Below are 24,466 nucleotides of genomic sequence, written 5' to 3' on the forward strand. Positions count from 1 at the left end.
CCCAGAGTCTGGAGGAGGAGTGGAGAGGCACAGAATCCAAGTTGCATGAAGTCCAGTGTGAAGTTTCCACAGTCAGTGTGTGTAACATATATATAAAATATAGGAGTTTCACTTTTTGAATTGAATTACTGAAATAAATTAACTTTTTGATAATATTGTAATTTTATGAGATGCACCTGTATGTGATATCACCAGTTGGCAGGGGGGCTAGCACTTCACTTCTCACATTGTGAGTTGAACCCCTCTACACCCCGTAAGTTGAAAATCACTGCAATACAATCCAAAGACATTCAGCGACTGCTGCCATCTAGTGGTGATAAAGGGAAAGGCAGCAAGAACCATTCACACAGAATATCGGCATCGCTGTACTAGGGTCGGACAGCCCTAATTTTGGCAGCAATTTCAATTTAGTTTTAGTCGTATTTTAGTCAGTCTACTAAAATATCCAGAACATTTTTAGTCATCAGAACTGTTTGTTTTAGTCATATTTTAGTCTACTAAAATCTCCAGTACATTTTAGTCACCTACAAATGCAATGGGTTTAGGTAAATTGTAATGAAGTATTTAAATATTTCTCTAGAATTTCCAAACTAATGATATCCTCCTGGATTAAAAATCTAATATGTAATTATTTCTGGTATTAAGGTTTGAACACGCTCTACAGACACAGATTTAGGCCCCTTTCACACTTGTTGCGACTTCTTGTCCTGTGATTTGAGACTGCAAAATCGCATGACAAGTCGTTCTCCATTATTTCCAGTACCGTTCAAATCTGTACGACTTGGAAGTTGCACCGACTTCAAACTTCAAAGTAGTCCCTGCACTACTTTGGCCCGATTTTGATGCGTTTTGAGGTCCAAAGACAGACATTGCTTCAAGCTCAGTCAAAATCGTATTAAAAATTGCGGCAAAAAAAAAATCGCTGTAAAATCCTGCAACTTGTAAGTCGCACAAGTGTGAAAGGGGCTTTAGCCGTTGTGATATAAAAAATCTTTATAAATAAAACCAAGTTTCATTAACAAACAAAAATAATTGCATTTTGACAAACAGGAAGTGCAACTTTACAATACAAAAAAACCCAAAAACTACAAACTCTGTTGACTGTGATGTCATTGCACACATATATATATATATATAACCAACATTAAATATTAGGAATAATGATCAGAAACGCCTTTTTCCTAAGGTCTCCTCTTTCAGCAGCTCAGTAGATGCCCCTTACTTATACTTATGCGGTAGTTTTAGAAATGGCCAGCAGAGGGCGTTCATTTTGATGTCATTTTTCGATTTAGTTTTAGTCATAGTCTTTTGATTATAATGTCGTTTTAGTTTTAGTCATATTTCATTCATCTGAATTGTTTTAGTCGTATTTTAGTCAACTAAACCGGTGTTTATTTAGTGAAGGAAATGACCTGTGACCTCTCTACATATTATAGGATCTATACCTGAGGATCAGGTAGAGATCCCTATTTGTGCTCACGGATGGTCCTCAGAAAGGGTTGTCCGCCTCCTCTGCGACCATTTCCAGATGGATCAGATGAAAGCACACTTTCACTAAGTTCTGTAAAGTGGAGGTGTTGGCATCTGCGGATGCTTCTTTTGGATGCAAGGTTTTGCAGGCTGCCGTTTAGAGGAACTGGTCCTCTTTGAGGGTGTATTGTTTTTTTAGGTGTGCTTTAGTAGTTTTGGTTGAGCTCCTGTTACCTGGTTGGCTATAATTTAGCCTTGGGAATTTCTTTTTTGCTGTTCCCACCCCTCATGTTAAACTCTGTTTTGGGACGTCCCAATGGTTATGAATATCAGGAGCTGTGTCTGTCAATGAACTGAAGAGAAAATTGAATTTTTGACTTCCCATAAAATCCATTTCTCTGATGATCATTGGTGGACACAGCTCCCGCCCCTCTGTGGAGTTATAATTCTCCTGACACTGCTTGTACCTAAACTGAGTACCCATAGCAGAGAGGAGGAGTATACCTCCTGGGACTGCCCATGGGCGTAGCCAGACTTTTATTTCTGCCTACAGTCCTCCTTCTGTAGGGGGCAGTATAACCCAATAGTTAAGAAGATCAGGAGCTGTCCATCAATGTACAAAAGAGAAATAGGGCTTTCTTTTGTTTCAAAAAATGGATGTTAATGAAGTTGGATGTCAGCGGACGATCATCCCTAACATCCGCTTACCCATAGGATAACATGGGTGTCCGTTTTTCATTCGTCAATGGACGATCATCCCTAACATCCGCTTACCCATAGGATAACATGGGTGTCCGTTATTCATCCGTCAATGGACAAATGGTGGCCATACACTAGCTGAAAGATCGTTCGAAAATCTGTCATTTGGTCCGAACGTTCGTTTTTCGTCCAGTTAATGGGCACAAATAGAAAATCGTTTTTAAATTTTCAGAGCTGAAAAAAAAAAAAAAAAAAAAAAAAAAAGGAACAGTTTTGAAAATCCGCCGACCGAACAATAAATTGAAAGGTGAATGTGTTTCTCGGCCGACCTGTTTGCACTGCGCATATGTGACAAACTGAACGAAAAAAACTGATTCATTTATGTCCATTGAACGATTTATCGTTTGAAATTCGGTCATTACATGATGGCACGATCGTCTGCTCTCATGGACGATTTTTCGTTTTTCGAGTTGGCCCGATATTTCGGCCAGTGTATGGCCAGCTTTAGTGTTGCTCATCGCAGTTGCTATCTGGGAAAACAGGGGGAACCTGCAGAACAATGCAACAAGCAGAGATGTTCTCTGTCTAACACAGGCGTCTTACCTGCGAGCCGGAACAAAGGAGAAATGAGCGGCAGTGCTGGGTGAGAAGTTTCTGGGGCTGTCCAGAGGGCTGTTACCTGCAGAGGGAAGACACACAAGAAATATAGTTTATACACCAACTGTAGACAGAGCTGCGCCCTCTTCTGGTGAACAAACAATACATCAATGAGGAACATCCAGAGATATGATTATTCCTATCCTCAATCTCTCTCACTGCAGCTGTGTTGTCAGCCCAGCAGGTGCACAAAGCAGACGCATTGTTGTCCCCATCTCATGGAAATCACTGTTTGGGCTCATCTCATATGTGGGGTGGAAGAGTAATTCAGCATCTGAATAGGAATTTGCATTTCTTCCGATGTCCCCGACACTCCATGATGAGTCTGGGGAAATATGCAGATGAGTAGAGAAGACCGACTCCCCCATGGAGACTTAGGCCAGCCATAGATGGATCAAAAATCCAACTTCAAGCCATCTATGGGCAGGCTGGTTCATTACAACCAACCAGTCAGGTTTTTGACTGCTGCCAACGGCTATAGCCACCAGCAGTGATCATTGGATATTGCTGATGGGGAAACCTCCTGCTGTCAGAATACAACAGAGCAGCGGGAGGGATTCCCCCCATCAACACAGAGGAATCTTCTTTCCTTCCTTGCACAATCTATGGCTTGCTTTACCGGCCACCTCAGACCCGTCACTAAACCCGCCATTAAACACAATGCCAAATGGCACAAATGGTGAGAGTTGGGGGGAGGGGAGGTATTCTATAGTAATAACAAAGTTATATTCCTGACAATAAAATGTATTTAGAACTGAAAGAGGAAGACCGAGGAAGAAGAGGGAAAATAATATTGATGTGTATATATATATTATATATATATATATATATATATATATATATATATATATACACACACACACACACATACACAGCGGGTAAAATAAGTATTGATCACGCCACCATTTTTCTAGGTAAATATATTGATAAAGGAGCCATTGACATGAAATGTTCACCACATGTCGGTGACAACCCATGCAATCCATACATAAAGACACCAAAACAAATCCGTTCAGAAGTTCTGTGTAATTAGATGGAAGGACACAGAAAAAGTATTGAACTCATGAAGAAAGGGAGGTGAAAAAAGGCATGGGAAGCCAAGACACCATCTGAAATCTATCAGTAATCAGCAATCAATCCTGGCCCCTTGTCAGTGCAAACTGATATCAGCCGGTTCAGTCTCAACTGATGGCCTATAAAAAAAGGTGTCTCATTACCAAGGTGTCACACAAGAAACATCTCATGATGGGTAAAAGAAAAGAGCTCTCTCAAGACCCTCACAACCTTATTGTTGCAAACCTACTGATGGCATTGGTTACAGAAGGATTTCTAAACTTCTGAATGTGCCAGTGAGCACTGTTGGGGCCATAATCCGGAATTGGAAAGAACATAATTTCACCATAAACCGGCCACGACCAGGTGCTCCACACAAGGAGGAAAAAGAATTATCAGAAGAGTTGTCCAAGAGCCAAGGAGCACTTGTGGGGAGCATCAGAAAGACCTGGAATTAGCGGATACAACAATAAGGAAAGCAGTCACCCGCCATGGCCTGTAGGCACGCTCACCACGCAACACCCCATTGCTAAAGAAAAAGCATGTTGAAGCGTTTAAAGTTTGCTGCACAACATTTAGACAAATCTGTGAAAGAAAATCGTCTGCTCAGATGAGGCCAACAATTGAACTCTTTGGTTTGGATGCCATAATACATACTGTGACGGGAGTGCCTTTGGGCGGGGGGTCCAGATTACCTTAGAGAGGTTGGGAAACTCCTTGTCCAGCTTCCCCGGCCCCTCCTATGTGTAAGTCACCCTGTGTCTATTAGGGGCAGAGGATGACCAAGAAAATGATGGACTCAATGGACACTGAGAATATGGTTTGGATAAAATGGGACAGTAATATTTATCAACAATATAACTCAAGAATATATGAAGACTCTGGGACTCTAGGTCTAGGATCCATGTTAAGGCCTAGCGGCCTATTGTTAATAAGAGACTGCGCCGCACAGACAGACTAATAGCAGATGCGAATATCATCAGCTCAACCACCTGTCTTCCACACATTGCTGATTGTGCTGATTTAGTCACCTTTTGTCTACTGTGGATTCTGTGTTTATACTTAGGATAATGTGTAATGTATTTTGTTTTAGCCTTGTTGCAGGGCTGAGTTAATTAACGTGTTAATGATAACATTGTCTTGGTCTGCATTCCCATATTGTTTCTGTACAGATGGCCAGATAATTAGTTCAGGTTAATTATGTTTCTGTATACAATTTCATCTGTATATGATGAGATCAGGCTTACCTGACCTGATGCAGTATATATTCGGTGTGAGTCTGTTCAATAAAGGTTCCAGATCCATACAAGCTAAGTTCAGGCCAGTTTTGTATGGGGGGGGGGGGGCTACAATATCTGATATCTATGTTCAAGGCTGAAGGAAGCTGTATACTGACGGAAGAACGGAAGCACATTGTGCGTCGCGGTTTCGTTACACGCGCCATGTTTGGAGGTCACCCCAAAAACAACCCCATACCAACAGTGAAGATTGGAGGTGGGGACATCATGGTGTGGGCGGGGCTTTTTTCAGCGTACGGCACTGGCAAACTTCATATCACTGAGGGAAGGATGAATGGTGATAAAAATCTGCTGCCATCTACCAGGATGATGGAGAAGAAACGAGGGCGGACATTTCACCAAGAAAATGATCTCAAACATGAAGCCAAGGAAGAAGAAAATAAAGAATGACCCAACCAATCACCTGACTTGAATCCATTAGAAAATCTTTGAAAAGAACTAAAGATTTCATAGAAGAGGCCCCCAGAACCTTTAGGATGTGAAGACTGTTTGTGTGGAAGAATGGGCCAAAATCACACCTGAGCAATGCATGCGACTCGTTTCTCCATAGAGGAGCCTGCGACTTGAAGCTGTCATTACCAACAACAGATTTTCTACCAAGTATTACATATATTTCATTTAGCGTGTTCAATACTTTTTCCCGGTGTCCTTCCATTTTATTACACAGAACTTCATTTCTGAACGGATTTGTTTTGGTGTCTTTGTATGCATGGATTGCATGGGGCGTTACCGGGGAAAATTTAATGTCAAAAGAAATAGATTTACCGAGAAAAATGGTGACATGTTCAATACTTATTTTACCCGCTGTATAGAAGGTTTATATTCACCCAGGATGGGTCTGACAGTCAGAGGAAAGAACTGCAGGAATGATAACTTTCCCCCCATTTCTCATCTCTGTATGGAATGAGAGACATCTGTGACGAAACGCGTAGGCTTCACCAAGTGCTGACGTCACTGAATATGCTGAGATCGCGGAAGGACAGGCGTAGAGTGAGACGGTTGGCTTTTTATTCATGCTGGAGGTTCTTTTACTTGTTGTAAGTGCAATACTTTATTTTGTAATAAATTATCATACAATTTTACACTATGGTGCATCTATATTGTGTTTTTTGGAGATCAACATTCAGTGCCAAATCGTTTACCATCTGCAGAGATTTATAGGAGAGGTCTGTTTTCCCACTACAGCATTACTATCCCTGGGGATCTGACCCTTCGGGGTCTCGTCTCTCTGGTAATAAGGTTATCCGTGTGGTGGTGGCTGGCACGCTTATTATATACACACCTACCTCATCTATTATTATATATACACCTACCTCATCTATTATTATATATACACCTACCTCATCTATTATTATATATACACCTACCTCATCTATTATATATACACCTACCTCATCTATTATTATATATACACCTACCTCATCTATTATTATATATACACCTACCTCATCTATTATATATACACCTACCTCATCTATTATTATATATACACCTACCTCATCTATTATTATATATACACCTACCTCATCTATTATTATATATACACCTACCTCATCTATTATTATATATACACCTACCTCATCTATTATATATACACCTACCTCATCTATTATATATACACCTACCTCATCTATTATTATATATACACCTACCTCATCTATTATTATATATACACCTACCTCATCTATTATTATATACACACCTACCTCATCTATTATTATATACACACCTACCTCATCTATTCTATATACCTACATCATCTATTACTATATATACAGTGCCTTGCAAAAGTATTCGGCCCCCTTGAACTTTGCGACCTTTTGCCACATTTCAGGCTTCAAACATAAAGATATAAAACTGTAATTTTTTGTGAAGAATCAACAACAAGTGGGAGACAATCATGAAGTGGAACGAAATTTATTGGATATTTCAAACTTTTTTAACAAATAAAAAACTGAAAAATTGGGCGTGCAAAAAAAAAAAAAAAAAAGATTTGCACATCGAGAGACTGAAATTTTTGCCCATTCCTCCTTGCAAAACAGCTCGAGCTCAGTGAGGTTGGATGGAGAGCGTTTGTGAACAGCAGTTTTCAGTTCTTTCCACAGATTCTCGATTGGATTCAGGTCTGGACTTTGACTTGGCCATTCTAACACCTGGATATGTTTATTTGTGAACCATTCCATTGTAGATTTTGCTTTATGTTTTGGATCATTGTCTTGTTGGAAGACAAATCTCCGTCCCAGTCTCAGGTCTTTTGCAGACTCCATCAGGTTTTCTTCCAGAATGGTCCTGTATTTTGCTCCATCCATCTTCCCATCAATTTTAACCATCTTCCCTGTCCCTGCTGAAGAAAAGCAGGCCCAAACCATGATGCTGCCACCACCATGTATGACAGTGGGGGATGGTGTGTTCAGGGTGATGAGCTGTGTTGCTTTTACGCCAAACATAACGTTTTGCATTGTTGCCAAAAAGTTTGATTTTGGTTTCATCTGAGCAGAGCTCCTTCTTCCACATGTTTGGTGTCTCCCAGGTGGCTTGTGGCAAACTTTAAACGACACTTTTTATGAATATCTTTAAGAAATGGCTTTCTTCTTGCCACTCCTCCATAAAGGGCAGATTTGTGCAGTATACGACTGATTGTTGTCCTATGGACAGAGTCTCCCACCTCAGCTGTAGATCTCTGCAGTTCATCCAGAGTGATCATGGGCCTCTTGGCTGCATCTCTGATCAGTCTTCTCCTTGTATGAGCTGAAAGTTTAGAGGGACGGCCAGGTCTTCGTAGATTTGCAGTGGTCTGATACTCCTTCCATTTCAATATTATCGCTTGCACAGTGCTCCTTGGGATGTTTAAAGCTTGGGAAATCTTTTTGTATCCAAATCCGGCTTTAAACTTCTCCACAACAGTATCTCGGACCTGCCTGGTGTGTTCCTTGTTCTTCATGATGCTCTCTGCGCTTTAAACGGACCTCTGAGACTATCACAGTGCAGGTGCATTTATACGGAGACTTGATTACATACAGGTGGATTCTATTTATCATCATTAGTCATTTAGGTCAACATTGGATCATTCAGAGATCCTCACTGAACTTCTGGAGAGAGTTTGCTGCACTGAAAGTAAAGGGGCTGAATAATTTTGCACGCCCAATTTTTCACTTTTTTATTTGTTAACAAAGTTTGAAATATCCAATAAATTTCGTTCCAATTTATGATTGTGTCCCACTTGTTGTTGATTCTTCACAAAAAAATTAGTTTTATATCTTTATGTTTGAAGCCTGAAATGTGGCAAAAGGTTGCAAAGTTCAAGGGGGCCGAATACTTTCACTAGGCACTGTACCTACCTCATCTATTATTATATACACCTACCTCTCTATGGTTGGATTTCAATTAGCTCTTCACTTATTTTGGACTCTGAATCTATCAATTTTTCACATTACAAAAAAAAAAAAAACATTTTTCACATGAGGTCTTTTGGACTTTTATATGGTGAATTTAATTTTCACTTGTCACTACATCTTATCCTTCATCAATATTTATTATCAGTTTTATTATAGCGCAGCTTTTGTTTTTGTATGTAATGAGAGACGATCGCCCCAAAAACAGAAGTGAGGGGCTTCTGGTGAAAGAAGAAACTTTGAGGCCTTCTCATTAAAAAGTAAAACCATGACCGCCTCCTGCGGCATTCAGATGGGTGCCGAGTCCCATCCTGCGTCTTCCTCCACCTCGGAGCTAAACAGAGGCGGCCAATAAGAAGGGGATGCAGACGCAGTGACTGCGTTCAGATCTGTGCGCCCGCTCATGTCGCATCGTGCAGCCGATACGTTTGCTGCCCCCTCCTATGGGCCGCCTTGTGCACAGCTCCGGGGTGGAGGTGGACGCAGCGAGTCACAACACAGGGTGGAAGTCTGAATGAGCTCTTATGGGCACTTCTGTACCAAACATCGAATAAAGAATGAAAATAAAATGTAATATAAAACAGATTGTAGTGATGTGTGATTGTACCATATGAAGATAAAACAATAGAAATACAATATCGGCTCTATTCACACTTCTGCAACTTCAAATTAATGTGATTTTCATCTTTACAGCACAACTTTAATGCGACTTTGGATGAGTGCAACTTTGGCTTTAACTATGCAGCTTTGCGCGCTACAAAGTCACATGTACAATATATCATTCTTGCAACTTTTGAGGGTTTACATTGAAGTCGGCACAGTGGTGTAGTGGTTGGGCGGCACAGTGGTGTAGTGGTTGGGCGGCACAGTGGTGTAGTGGTTGGGCGGCACAGTGGTGTAGTGGTTGGGCGGCACAGTGGTGTAGTGGTTGGGCGGCACAGTGGTGTAGTGGTGGGTGCCACAGTGGTGTAGTGGTGGGCAGCACAGTGGTGTAGTGGTTGGGCGGCACAGTGGTGTAGTGGTTGGGCGGCACAGTGGTGTAGTGGTTGGGCGGCACAGTGGTGTAGTGGTTGGGCGGCACAGTGGTGTAGTGGTGGGTGCCACAGTGGTGTAGTGGTGGGCGGCACAGTGGTGTAGTGGTGGGCGGCACAGTGGTGTAGTGGTTGGGCGGCACAGTGGTGTAGTGGTTGGGCGGCACAGTGGTGTAGTGGTTGGGCGGCACAGTGGTGTAGTGGTGGGTGGCACAGTGGTGTAGTGGTGGGCGGCACAGTGGTGTAGTGGTGGGCGGCACAGTGGTGTAGTGGTTGGGCGGCACAGTGGTGTAGTGGTTGGGCGGCACAGTGGTGTAGTGGTTGGGCGGCACAGTGGTGTAGTGGTGGGTGGCACAGTGGTGTAGTGGTTAGCACTTTCCCCTAGCAGCAAAAAGGTTGCAGGTTTGAATCCCAACCACAACACTACCTGCCTGGAGTCTGCATGTTCTCCCTGTGCCTGCGTGAGTTTCCTCCGGTACTCCGGTTTCCTCCCACATGCCAAAGACATGCTGGTAGGTTAATTGGATCCTGTCTAAAGTGGCCTTACTATTTATCCACTTGCGTACCGGGCACTTTCACCCCCTTCCTGCCCAGGCCAATTTTCAGCTCTCACACTTTGAATGACAATTGCGCGGTCATGCTACACTGCACCCATGTGAAATTTTTATCATTTTTTTTTCACACAAATAGAGCTTTATTTTGCTGGTATTTAATAATCTCTGCATTTTTTATTTCTTACCAAAAAAAAAGAAAAAAGACAGAAAATGTTGAAAAAAAAAAGTTTTTCTTATTTTCTGCGAGTAAATTTTGAAAATAAATACATTTTTCTCCTTCACTGATGTGCGCTGATGAGGCGGCACTGATGGGCACTGATGAGGTGGCACTGATGAGGAGGTACTAATATGCCGCACTGATGAGCACTGATAGGTGCCACTGATAGGCGGCACTGATGAGCACTGATAGGTGGCACTGATGAGCATTGAGAGGTGGCATTGCTGGGCACAGAGAGGTGGCATTGCTGGGCACAGAGAGGTGGCATTGCTGGGCACAGAGAGGTGGCATTGCTGGGCACAGAGAGGTGGCATTGCTGGGCACAGAGAGGTGGCATTGCTGGGCACAGAGAGGTGGCATTGCTGGGCACAGAGAGGTGGCACTGATGAGCACTGACGGGCGGCACTGATGAGCACTGATGGGCGGCACTGATGAGCACTGATGGGCAGCACCATCAGTGCCCACACTCAGTGCCAATAGTGCTGCCAGTCAGTGCTCATCAGTGCCTAGATGAGCAGGCACTGATGGGCACTGACTGGCAGCACTATGGGCACTGATTGTGGGCACTGATGGGGGGCACTGAGAGGCGGCACTGACGGGCAGCACTGATGGACACTGAGAGGCGGCACTGCTGGGCACTGTTGGGTGGCACTGCTGGGCACTGACGGGTGGCACTGATGAGCACTGATGGGCAGCACCATCAGTGCCCATAGTGCTGCTAGTCAGTGCCCATCAGTGCCTAGATGAGCAGGCACTGATTGGCAGCACTATGGGCACTGATTGTGGGCACTGATGGGGGGCACTGATGGTGGGCACTTATTGTATTTTATTTACCTTTTGTGTAATCAGGGCACTGGTGATCGGTGCCCTGATTACATTCCTCTGTGTCCCCTAATCGCTGTTCAGCTCTGCTCTTCCTCACACTGCAGTCTCTGTGTGAGGAAGGAGCGCTGACGATGAGAGATGAGAGATGTTTACATATGAGATCATCTCTCATTGCACGGTCCGATCACGTGGTAAATGGCCGCTGTGATTGGCCATTCACCACGATCTGTGATTGGCTGTGTCCAAGGGACACGGCCGACACAGATTTTCCCCGATGCGCGCTCGCGGGAGTGCGCGGGGAGCCTGTTACTGGGAGGCTGTATAAAGACGGCCTCCCGGAAATTAGAGCCCGCGCTGTAGCTGTACTTCGGCTATAGCGCGGGCGGCAACAAGTTAATTAACTTATTTATTTACTTATTAGATATGCACGATTAATTTGTGATCTCAATCCCCCCCCCCCCCCGATTCTTACAGAGCCGTTCTCTGCTCATTGTTAAGGCTGGGAGATAACTATTAACACAATGTTTTACAATTTGTCATTTCCTTCTTTTACATCAAAGTAATGAACTTCTGTCTGTAAGTGAGGGCAGTTTGACCTCTTAAAGTGGAGTTCCACTCAAAAGTGGAATTTCCCCTTTAAGTGTCCTGACCCCCCCATTTTTTTTTGGGGGGGTAGAGCGGGTATCCCGATTTTACAGGTACCAGCTCCCACTTCCGCTGGGGCCACCTAGGCGGCTCGGGCGGTATTTCTCCTCTGCCTGCAATCTTCTGGGACACGTCAGAGGTCCCAAAAGATTGGCTGTCCATTCAGCATGCGCAGTGCGCACCCGGCAGTGAAGCTGCAAGCTGTCACAGCCGGGTGCCCACACCAGAGATGCCGGCGCAGCGGGGAGAAGACGAGGCAACCGAGGCTCCCCCCGGCACCATGACCTTAAAGAGGAAGTAAACTTGCATCTCTAAATTGTTCCTATAGATAAAAGCCTATAATAATACTGACCTATAGGTAGTGTAAGTGCACTGCTTAGGAGATATTTACATTGCATGCAGCCAGTGAATGGCTGCCATTCCTTCAGAATCCTGTGCCAATAACAGCAGCTCCCATGTGCATGCACGGGGGTGACGTCATCGCGGCTCCTATACCTTGCAGCTAAGGGGAAAAAAAATATCCAGCGGTTTGCAATTGCTTTAATGTGCTTCTTCTCGAGCCACTCCTTTGTTGCCTTAGTGGTAGGTTTTGGGTCATTGTCATGCTGGAAGAAAGTATGAAAAAGTTCCCCCCTTTCCTTTCAGACACCATCCCTACAGTCAGCTTCCCTACAGACACCAACGTCCCTACAGCCAACCGTCCCCCTACAGCCGCCCGTCCCCCTACAGCCGCCCGTCCCCCTACAGCCGCCCGTCCCCCTACAGCCGCCCGTCCCCCTACAGCCAACCGTCCCCCTACAGCCAACCGTCCCCCTACAGCCAACCGTCCCCCTACAGCCAACCGTCTCCCTACAGCCAACCGTCTCCCTACAGCCAACCGTCCCCTACAGCCAACCGACCCCTACAGCCAACCGTCCCCTACAGCCAACCGTCCCCTACAGTCCAGCATGGAGGTGGAAACATAATACTTTGGTGCTGTTTCTCTGATGAAGGTACTGACCGACTTTGCCGCATGGCCAGTGGATGGGGGAGGGGGGGGTTCATGTATTGTAAAATCTTGAATGAGAACCTTCTTCCCTCAGCCAGAACACTGAAGATGGGTCATGGATGGATCTTCCAGCATGACAATGACCAAAACATATCGCCAAGGCAACAAAAGAGTGGCTCAAGAAGAAGCACATTAAGGTCATGGAGTGGCCCAGCCAGTCTCCAGACCTTCATCCTATAGAAAATTTATGGAGGGAGCTGAACCTTCGAGTTGCCAAGAATCCTTAAGGATTTAGAGAAGATCTGTAAAGAAGAGTGGACCAAAATCCCTCCTGAGATTTGTGCAAACCTGGGGGCCAACTACAAGAAATGTCTGACCTCTGTGCTTCCAACAAGGGTTTCTCCACCAACTACTAAGGGGATCAAATACTTATTTTACTCCCTGAACTGCAACTCCATTTATAACATTTGTTTTATGTGATTATTCTGGATTTTGGTTGATTTTCTGTCTCCATCATATAAACTACACCTATGATAAAAATTATACACCCCCCATTGCTATGTAATCTGCAGGGATCAAATCATTATTTCCCCCTCTGTAGAAGGATAAGAAGACAGCACAGAGTGTGAATAATAAAATATTCGTTTGTAAATATAAAAAGAATGAAGAATTCTTGTATACAGAGCTGAGATCCTGAATGAACAATATCTCACCAGCAGGGGGCAGACATGTTCAAACCATAAAGACAATCCAGTATTGTACAGCTGAATGGGAAGAGACTGCGCTGTCCTCATAGAGGATCGACCTCCTAATCCATCTCCTCCTTCCAATCCTAATCCATCTTCTGCCCCACATACACAGTACAATGAGAACAATCGGGGGGGCAGATGAATGGAAGGTTTGTTCACCCGGAGACGGGAATGACCCCAGAGATGGACAATAATAACAATCGTGTTCTTACACCCGCCCACCTCCGGCCCCATCCAGTCTGCTAATAAAAGAAGAAAACAAGGAATGGGATCCATCTGTGGATGGGAGGTAGATGGATGTGAATGGACAGCAAAGTTACTCCCGGCCGTCCATAAAGTATAGGTGACCCCAGTCACCCGCACTGATCAGGGCGGAGTCCCTACTTAGGGGCCTTAACTGACCGGAAGCCGTTTTATCTGCCAAAATATTTGTTTAGTCCTGAGCAGTTTAGTAACACTTACATGTCTTGCCCCGCCCCCAGCCTGTGACTGGACAGTGAAAGGACTCCTGGACCCCTAATAAATGGACCCGCCCTCAAGAACTCCTTTAATTACCCAACTCCTCCAGGACTCTTCCATTAAAAAAACGCCCCGCCCTCCCGCACTCCGCCATTAATGGCCCCAGCCTACCGCACTCCGCCATTAATAAAGGGCCCCAGCCTCCCGCACTCCGCCATTAATGGCCCCAGCCTACCGCACTCCGCCATTAATAAAGGGCCCCAGCCTCCCGCACTCCGCCATTAATAAAGGGCCCCAGCCTCCCGCACTCCGCCATTAATGGCCCCAGCCTACCGCACTCCGCCATTAATGGCCCCAGCCTACCGCACTCCGCCATTAATAAAGAGCCCCAGCCTCCCGCACTCCGCCATTAATGGCCCCAGCCTACCGCACTCCGCCATTAATAAAGGGCCCCAGTCACCCGCACTCCGCCATTAATAAAGGGCCCCAGTCACCCGCACTCCGCCATTAATAAAGGGCCCCAGCCTCCCGCACTCCGCCATTAATAAATAGCCCCAGCCTTCCGGACTCCTCCATTAATAAATGGCCCCAGCCTCCTGGACTCCTCCATTAATGACCCCAGCCTCCCGCATTCCTCCATTAATGACCCCAGCCTCCCGCACTCCTCCATTAATGACCCCAGCCTCCCGCACTCCTCCATTAATGACCCCAGCCTCCCGCACTCCTCCATTAATGACCCCAGCCTCCCGCACTCCTCCATTAATGACCCCAGCCTCCCGCACTCCTCCATTAATGACCCCAGCCTCCCGCACTCCTCCATTAATGACCCCAGCCTCCCGCACTCCTCCATTAATGACCCCAGCCTCCCGCACTCCTCCATTAATGACATCATTCATCACAGTGATTAGCGCTCATCCACGTTCGGCGATATGAATCCGGCGGAGGGTAAATCTCGGAGATGAAGACTCATCTCGCAGTGGGAAGTCTGCAGAGGATGTCAGGAACTCATTTCCACAAAAGGGGATTGGGAGAAGCTTTACACAGGCAGCAAATCCCAGGAGGGAGGAAGTAGGACAGAGATCAGCTTCACTCGGCTCAGTCACTCCTCGCTCTTCCATATCCACTGCAGATCAGGAGAAATCTGTGACGGCTTTACCCAGAAAGAAGCTGTAATGGTGAGAGGATAATATACAGACCTCCCAGGGTGTGCCTCCCTTCCCCCGTCCATTACACACACTGTGCCAGAACCTCCTCAATGTATTTATCTTATTACAGATATGCAATCTACACCAAGCTTTACATTCTCTACACATCAGTCCCTGCTCCCAGGAGCTTACAATCTAAGCTCCCTATCCCATATACATACTACACAGGAGCCAATTCACCTCCCAGCATGACTCTGGATGGAAACTGGAGTACCCGGAGGAAACCCACACAGAAAACATACACCCTCCATGCAGATAGTGTGGGGACAGAGAATACATACACCCTCCATGCAGATAGTGTGGGAGGACCCATAAACTCAACAACCAGGGTTCTCTGGCGAGCGATGCTTCAAGTTGCCCTTCACATAGAGTCTGCCATGGAACGAGAGCCAGGCCAAATCCCGAAACTTCAAAGGGATTCTCTCCAGATTAATCAAACGCAGACCCTCCCTCATAACAGGGCCTGGGCAATCCCTCAAGGCCAGTGGCTCGTTAAAGGCAGATTCAACAACCCTCCTCTCCAGGGCCTTCATAGGAAGAGACTTAATTTCCTCGGCCATCACTCGCCACTGCATCTTCAGACACGGAGCAACGTAAGCCGGGAGCTTACCATGTCTGACCCTCAGACTTTTCACTGGCCCACCATTCTCCCAACTTCGCAGAAAAGGCCTAAACCAGGACTGAAAAATACCAACCCACCCAGGTGGTTCCTCTGCCAGCATGTTACCAAAATTATGTTTCAAAAACATCAGAGAAAAAAATACCACCGAGTTGACCATACCTAAGCCACCCATCCACCTGGAAAGGTAGGTTACAGACCTCTTAATGAGATTCAGTTTGTTCCCCCATAACAGCTGGAAGAAACAGAGGTAGATCTTTGCATAGAGAGACACTGGCAAAACACAGACAAAGCTGACATACAGAAATACCGGGATCAGGTACGTTTTAATTAGGTCAATCCTTTCCCTGTAAGAGAGTTACCATTCCTTCCAGCTGGCAACCTTGGCATCGGCATCTTGTAGCCTGCTATCCCAATTTGCAAGGCCGTAATCACCGGGACCAAATTTGATGCCTAAAACTTTAATTTCCTGTCGGGGCTCTGGGAAGGTGTCCGGAAGCTCAAAGCTATCGCCTTCTTCTCCCATCCAGAAAACTTCACTCTTATCCTGATTGATCTTTGAGCCAGATGCCTTAGCATACTGCTCCATCACCGAGACCACCTCTTCTGCCTCCTCTGTCCCAGAGATGAAAACAGACACGTCATCAGCATAGGCAACAACCCTCAAATGGGGGCTCACCAGGAATGCCCAAAGGCACCCCCCACAACGGTCCACACTCTAATCTCCTAATGAAGGGATCGATTGCAAACGCGTATAGCAGAGGACTCAAAGGAAACCCCTGACGCACACCCAAGCCAACCTCAAAGGGCTGTCCAATCCAACCATTCACAAGCATGAAGCTTTTAGCTCCTCTGTACAAAGTCTTCAGCATTAGACATTAGAGTGTAAGCTCCTCTGGTACAGAGACTGATGTGACTGTGGGGGAGGGGACAATAGAGTGTAAGCGCTTCTGGTACAGAGACTGATGTGACTGTGGGGGAGGTGACAATAGAGTGTAAGCTCCTCTGGTACAGAGACTGATGTGATTGGCTCAGTGATCTCTGTACAGCACAGAGTACTCATAGTGACCAGCAGAGGACGTACCTGTATGTCCATGGAGCGGAGAGTGCGGTCTGGGGAGGGTGGGGGAGGTGCTGGACGCTACAATCAGACTCTTGCGATTACTTGTGCGGCAGCTGTGGAGAGAAGCAGACGGATTATTATAATACACGGTGGAGGACGGCAGATTAGGATAAAATATTTAATATACAGAATAACATTCCACAACCGGATATAAATGAGTGTTAATATGAAAACATTTGCTCATGTTACCAGGAAGGGGGAGGGGAGGAAACAGCCAGGGGGGGGGGGGGGGACACATGAGGTCACTGAGCACCGCTCTCCACTTACACCGGATCCATGGAGGACGGAGGAACAGATAGAGGTACAGACGGAGGTGGGGGGATGCGAGGGGGGAGGGTATCTCTGGCTCTTGGACTATGGAGGAGATTTGGCCAACAGCCCCGAAAATCATTTCTTCTTCTTCTTCCCTTATGACAGTCTGGAGACATTTCCGATACACAACGAGCCGCCGACACCAATCAGATCAAAGACTGAGCGCCCACAGACATGTGACCAGCGTCTTCCAATCAGTTGGATTAATTTCATGTGTGAGGCTGAAGGTTGTCCCATGACAACTTTGAGCTGGCCCCTCCCTTCTCCAGCTCATGACAACCTCCAGCTGGAGCCTCCCCTCTATAACCTCCCCAGATAACCTGAAACTGGCCCCTCCCCTCTCCATCCCCCCCCCCCCCATAACAACCTGCAGTTTCCCCTCCTTTTTCCAGCCTCCCATGACAATCTACAGCTGGCCCCTCCTCTCCATCCTCCCATGACAACCTGCAGCTGGCCCCTCCCCTCTCCATCCTCCCATGACAACCTGCAGCTGGCCCCTCCCCTCTCCATTCCCCCATGACAACCTGCAATTTCCCCTCCTTTTTCCAGCCTCCCATGACAATCTACAGCTGGCCCCTCCCCTCTGCACCCTCCCATGACAACCTACAGCTGGCCCCTCCCCTCTCCATCCTCCCATGAAAACCTACAGATGGCTCCTCCCCTCACCACCAGCCACTGACAACCTGCAGCTGGCCCCGCCCCTCCCCACCATCCAATGACAACCTGCAGCTGGCCCCTCCCCTCTCCATCATCTAATATCAATCTGTAGCTGACCCCTCCCCTCTTCATCATCCCACGACAACAAGCAGCTGGCCCCTCCCCTCTCTATCCTTCCATAACAACCTCCAACTGGCCGCCTACCATTCCATCCTTCTATGACAACCTGCAGCTGGCCCCTCCCCTCTCAATCTCATGACAACATGCGATCATGGGGCCTGAGACCAATCAGGGCAGAGGATTAGCCTCAGCTGACCAATATAATTAGGAGTGTTATATACGGACTTCCCCTGACCAATGTCTTCACAGGACTGCCGGCAGATTTTAGAATGCATTTCCAGGACATTTTCAAGAACTCCCCTGAAGAGAAGGAAGGGTTCAAATCATTAATGGAGCAGAAAGGCAGCGCAAGACACCGGCGTTAGTCGGGGTGGGGGAAGGGGAGAGATAATGGGTGGGGGAAGGGGAGAGATAATGGGTGGGGGAAGGGGAGAGATAATGGGTGGGGGAAGGGGAGAGATGTTGGGTATGTTAATCATAGAGCCAATGAGAGAGGATAAAACTGAGCTCATGTCTTCATCCATTATAGGTCTCCTATTTGTATCACATCCACTGCCTCAGCTCTGAGGAATGGAGGCATTTCCCCTAAAACGCGTTGGCTTTATCTGATGTTATTAATAAACACAATGAATAGAAGCCTGGGGGGTGTTATGGACTGTAGCACTGCACCCTCCTCACCACCCAGGGCAGGGAAAGGGGAGGGAAAGATAGGTCAGGGGAAGGGAAGGATAGGTCAGGGGAAGGGAAGGATAGGTCAGGGGAAGGGAAGGATAGGTCAGGGGAAGGGAAGGATAGGTCAGGGGAAGGGCAGGGAAGGGAAGAGAATGGGAGGGCAGGGGAAGGGGAGAGAAGGGCAGGGGAAGGGGAGAAAAGGGCAGGGGAAGGGGAGAAAAGGGCAGGGGAAGGGGAGGGAAGGGCAAGGGAAGGGAAGGGAGGGGAAGGGAAAGGGAGGGCAGGGGAAAGGGAGGGGAAGGGAAAGGGAGGGCAGGGGAAAGGGAGGGCAGGGGAAGGAGAGGGGAAGGCAGGGGAAGGAGAGGGGAGGGCAGGGAATGGAGAGGGGAGGGCAGGGAATGGAGAGGGGAGGGCAGGGAATGGAGAGGGGAGGGGAGGGCATGGAGAGGGGAGGGGAGGGCAGGGAATGGAGAGGGGAGGGGAGGGCAGGGAATGGAGAGGGGAGGGGAGGGCAGGGAATGGAGAGGGGAGGGGAGGGCAGGGAATGGAGAGGGGAGGGGAGGGCAGGGAATGGAGAGGGGAGGGGAGGGCAGGGAATGGAGAGGGGAGGGGAGGGCAGGGAATGGAGAGGGGAGGGGAGGGTAGGGAATGGAGAGGGGAGGGCAGGGAATGGAGAGGGGAGGGCAGGCAAAGGAGAGGGGAGGGCAGGCAAAGGAGAGGGGAGGGCAGGCAAAGGAGAGGGGAGGGCAGGCAAAGGAGAGGGGAGGGCAGGCAAAGGAGAGGGGAGGGCAGGCAAAGGAGAGGGGAGGGCAGGGGAGGGAAGGGGAGGAGGTATGAAGAGAGGAGGGGGGATGGTTAAGGACAGGATACATTGTTAGAGTGTTGCACAAATAGTGCCTGTGACTGCAATGGCCGGTATTTCCGGGAACAGAGAACATTTCAATGCTCAGCCCTTAAAAGGGCCCATATCAGGACCCCAATCCCGCAATCTGCTCTTCCATACCACCTAATCCTGCAATCTGCCCCTCCATATCAGGACCCCAATCCCGCAATCTGCCCCTCCATAGACCCCAATCCCGCAATCTGACCCTCCATACCAGGACCCTAATCCCGCAATCTGCCCCTCCATAGACCCAAATCCCGCAATCTGCCCCTCCATAGACCCCAATCCCGCAATCTGCCCCTCCATACAAGGACCCCAATCCCACAATCTGCCCCTCCATAGACACCAATCCCGCAATCTGCCCCTCCATACAAGGACCCCAATCCCACAATCTGCCCCTCCATAGACACCAATCCTGTAATCTGCCCCTCCATACAAGGGACCCAAATCCTGCAATCTGCCCCTCCATAACAGGACCCCAATCCCGCTATCTGCCCCCCATATCAGCAGTAGCCGAGGCTTCCACTGAATAGAACTGCATCCACTGGGAAGAAATCTCCCCTCCCCCCGCTGAGCGGGATCTGCCACTCTGGGAGAACAATCTGTGCAGCTGTAATGTGACCCCCCCCACCCCCCTCCTTCCTGCAACCCCCACTGTCCACTTACTGGCAGGAGAAATGTGATCACACTGCGGTGGGGGCTGGGGGGGATTAGGATTTCTATGTACTGTAAATAAAGGCAGAGGACTGGGAAGAAACTGATATCTGATGAGCCAATCACAGGGTCAATCTCTCCACCAATCACCTTCTATGCTGGTTATTGGAGGAGAATACGGTGTGTAGACACATCGTCTCCTGAGAAACCTCCAATACACAGAAGATTGGACACAGAACATCTACAAAAGATCAGAGCCATAGGGAGCTTTGGTCTCTGAAGAGCGATCTGCATTCAGATCGCTCTTCAGAGTGCATGCGCCAAGTAGTGAGGTGTTTTCTCCCTACACCCACCGAATATGGGGGGGGGGGGGTAGAATCCCTGCTGCGGCATGCATACCACCCCCCTGGCTAAAGGGGTATCGGTATGGAGGAGCAGCAAAAAGCACAGCCCAACCTCTATGAACGCCCCAATCACACAGCCAACACCTCCTCAACTCTCGGGGATCATTCACTATAGCGGTTGAGGGGCAGTAAAACTGTAACCAAATTCTTACCACTCCTCCCCCTTCCTCTGTGCACATTCCAGGGCCTGCTTTGCTGCCAGGAGGAGCTGTGCCCTCTGAGCGTCACCTCAGGTGACTACGGGCGTCCTGCAGCGTGCTATACACGCAGATACAGCACACTAGTGCGGGGTTCAAGGGGTTAAAGCAGGCAGTGAGGAAGCGATAGTCCCCCATCCTCCGTGTATATAATTCTTATCCCATGTGTTTATAATAGCAGACGGTCGTTGTCAGTGGGGAGCGATGGCGGTGCCCGGTGGTAATCAGAGCCGCCAGCCCCGCTGCATCGTGAAGTAAAGGTGCGGCGGGCGGTCCGGAAGCAGTTAATAAGTGGTGCGGGTCCTGGTGGCCCCTCAGCTATTTGGGGAGTGGCCCTAGGAGCAGATTTCTAGAAGAAGAATACGAAGCACCACAAGGATATAAATTATTATGGACTATTTTTACATTTTGTGTAATTTTATGTTTTTCTTTTTATTTGGGTTCAGGTTTTTGAAGAAGAACATAAAATAATAAAGGGATCACAGGAGCTAAAACTCATCCACAACAGAGCCTCAAAGCCAATACACAATTGCAATTTGAGTGGCTCATTAGCTGCTGGATTGCTTTCAGAAGCAGTGGGAGGGGTCACCGGGGTCACCTCCCCTTCCTGCCACTCGCTGGTGTTTCTTGGGCTTACCAATCTTACCAGTGTGCCCGAAAAACGATCAACAGGTCATGCAGCTGGCCGTAGTGGTTACCAGAGATCAGATCGTCTCTCCTCACCTCTATGATCTTGGAGGACTGGAAGAACGTCATGACATCACTTCCTCTCTGGAATCTTTTGCTTTCAAAAGGCAAAGAAGACATTTGAGGTCTTTTAGACCCCAGATCTCTCCATAAAGAGGACCCGTCATCCCTATTCCTATTACAGGAGATCCCTCCATAAAGAGGATCTGTCATCCCTATTCCTATTACAGGAGATCCCTCCATAAAGAGGACCCGTCATCCCTATTCCTATTACAGGGGATCCCTCCATAAAGAGGATCTGTCATCCCTATTCCTATTACAGAGGATCCCTCCATAAAGAGGACCTGTCATCCCTATTCCTATTACAGGAGATCCCTCCATAAAGGGACCTGTCATCCCTATTCCTATTACAGGGGATCCCTCCATAAAGAGGATCTGTCATCCCTATTCCTATTACAGAGGATCCCTCCATAAAGAGGACCTGTCATCCCTATTCCTATTACAGAGGATCCCTCCATAAAGAGGATCTGTCATCCCTATTCCTATTACAGGAGATCCCTCCATAAAGAGGATCTGTCATCCCTATTCCTATTAAAGGGGATCCCTCCATAAAGAGGATCTGTCATCCCTATTCCTATTACAGGGGATCCCTCCATAAAGAGGACCTGTCATCCCTATTCCTATTACAGGGGATCCCTCCATAAAGAGGATCTGTCATCCCTATTCCTATTAAAGGGGATCCCTCCATAAAGAGGATCTGTCATCCCTATTCCTATTACAGGGGATCCCTCCATAAAGAGGACCTGTCATCCCTATTCCTATTACAGGGGATCCCTCCATAAAGAGGACCTGTCATCCCTATTCCTATTACAGAGGATCCCTCCATAAAGAGGACCTGTCATCCCTATTCCTATTACAGGAGATCCCTCCATAAAGAGGATCTGTCATCCCTATTCCTATTACAGAGGATCCCTCCATAAAGAGGACCTGTCATCCCTATTCCTATTACAGGAGATCCCTCCATAAAGAGGATCTGTCATCCCTATTCCTATTACAGGGGATCCCTCCATAAAGAGGACCGTCATCCCTATTCCTATTAAAGGGGATCCCTCCATAAAGAGGACCTGTCATCCCTATTCCTATTACATGAGATCCCTCCATAAAGAGGACCTGTCATCCCTATTCCTATTACAGGGGATCCCTGCATAAAGAGGACCTGTCATCCCTATTCCTATTAAAGGGGATCCCTCCATAAAGAGGACCTGTCATCTCTATTCCTATTACAGGGGATCCCTCCATAAAGAGGACCTGTCATCCCTATTCCTATTACAGGGGATCCCTCCATAAAGAGGATCTGTCATCCCTATTCCTATTACAGGGGATCCCTCCATAAAGAGGATCTGTCATCCCTATTCCTATTACAGGGGATCTCTCCATAAAGAGGATCTGTCATCCCTATTCCTATTACAGGGGATCTATCCATAAAGAGGACCTGTCATCCCTATTCCTATTACAGGGGATCCCTCCCCTCCATAAAGAGGATCTGTCATCCCTATTCCTATTACAGGGGATCTCTCCATAAAGAGGATCTGTCATCCCTATTCCTATTACAGGGGATCCCTCCATAAAGAGGACCTGTCATCCCTATTCCTATTACAGGGGATCCCTCCATAAAGAGGATCTGTCATCCCTATTCCTATTACAGGGGATCCCTCCATAAAGAGGATCCGTCATCCCTATTCCTATTACAGGGGATCCCTCCATAAAGAGGATCCGTCATCCCTATTCCTATTACAGGGGATCCCTCCATAAAGAGGACCTGTCATCCCTATTCCTATTACAGGGGATCCCTCCATAAAGAGGACCTGTCATCCCTATTCCTATTACAGGAGATCCCTCCATAAAGAGGACCTGTCATCCCTATTCCTATTACAGGGGATCCCTCCATAAAGAGGACCTGTCATCCCTATTCCTATTACAGGAGATCCCTCCATAAAGAGGACCTGTCATCCCTATTCCTATTACAGGAGATCCCTCCATAAAGAGGATCTGTCATCCCTATTCCTATTACAGGAGATCCCTCCATAAAGAGGATCTGTCATCCCTATTCCTATTACAGGAGATCCCTCCATAAAGAGGACCTGTCATCCCTATTCCTATTACAGGAGATCCCTCCATAAAGAGGATCCGTCATCCCTATTCCTATTACAGGGGATCCCTCCATAAAGAGGACCTGTCATCCCTATTCCTATTACAGGAGATCCCTCCATAAAGAGGACCTGTCATCCCTATTCCTATTACAGGAGATCCCTCCATAAAGAGGACCCGTCATCCCTATTCCTATTACAGGGGATCCCTCCATAAAGAGGATCTGTCATCCCTATTCCTATTACAGGGGATCCCTCCATAAAGAGGATCTGTCATCCCTATTCCTATTACAGGGGATCCCTCCATAAAGAGGACCTGTCATCCCTATTCCTATTACAGGAGATCCCTCCATAAAGAGGATCCGTCATCCCTATTCCTATTACAGGGGATCCCTCCATAAAGAGGACCTGTCATCCCTATTCCTATTACAGGAGATCCCTCCATAAAGAGGACCTGTCATCCCTATTCCTATTACAGGAGATCCCTCCATAAAGAGGACCCGTCATCCCTATTCCTATTACAGGGGATCCCTCCATAAAGAGGATCTGTCATCCCTATTCCTATTACAGGGGATCCCTCCATAAAGAGGATCTGTCATCCCTATTCCTATTACAGGAGATCCCTCCATAAAGAGGACCTGTCATCCCTATTCCTATTACAGGGGATCCCTCCATAAAGAGGACCTGTCATCCCTATTCCTATTACAGGAGATCCCTCCATAAAGAGGACCTGTCATCCCTATTCCTAT

The 24,466-nt window shown here is 47.3% G+C and overlaps 1 protein-coding gene across 1 annotated transcript in view; it reads right to left on the minus strand.

Moving 5' to 3' along the window:
- The window catches only part of LOC309561682 (microtubule-associated serine/threonine-protein kinase 2-like), a gene marked incomplete at both ends in the record, with an annotated part of 177,643 nt that overhangs the window by 104,848 nt on the left and 48,329 nt on the right, over nucleotides 1-24,466 (minus strand). The window contains 2 exons of the mRNA XM_082265670.1: nucleotides 2,773-2,848; nucleotides 16,946-17,037. Of these exons, the coding sequence (XP_082121796.1) occupies nucleotides 2,773-2,848; nucleotides 16,946-17,037 (168 nt within the window). The remainder of the gene's footprint in view (nucleotides 1-2,772; nucleotides 2,849-16,945; nucleotides 17,038-24,466) is intronic.

Source organism: Pelophylax lessonae (assembly GCF_965119305.1).
Source record: "Pelophylax lessonae genome assembly, chromosome: 8".
NCBI classification, from domain to species: domain Eukaryota; kingdom Metazoa; phylum Chordata; class Amphibia; order Anura; family Ranidae; genus Pelophylax; species Pelophylax lessonae.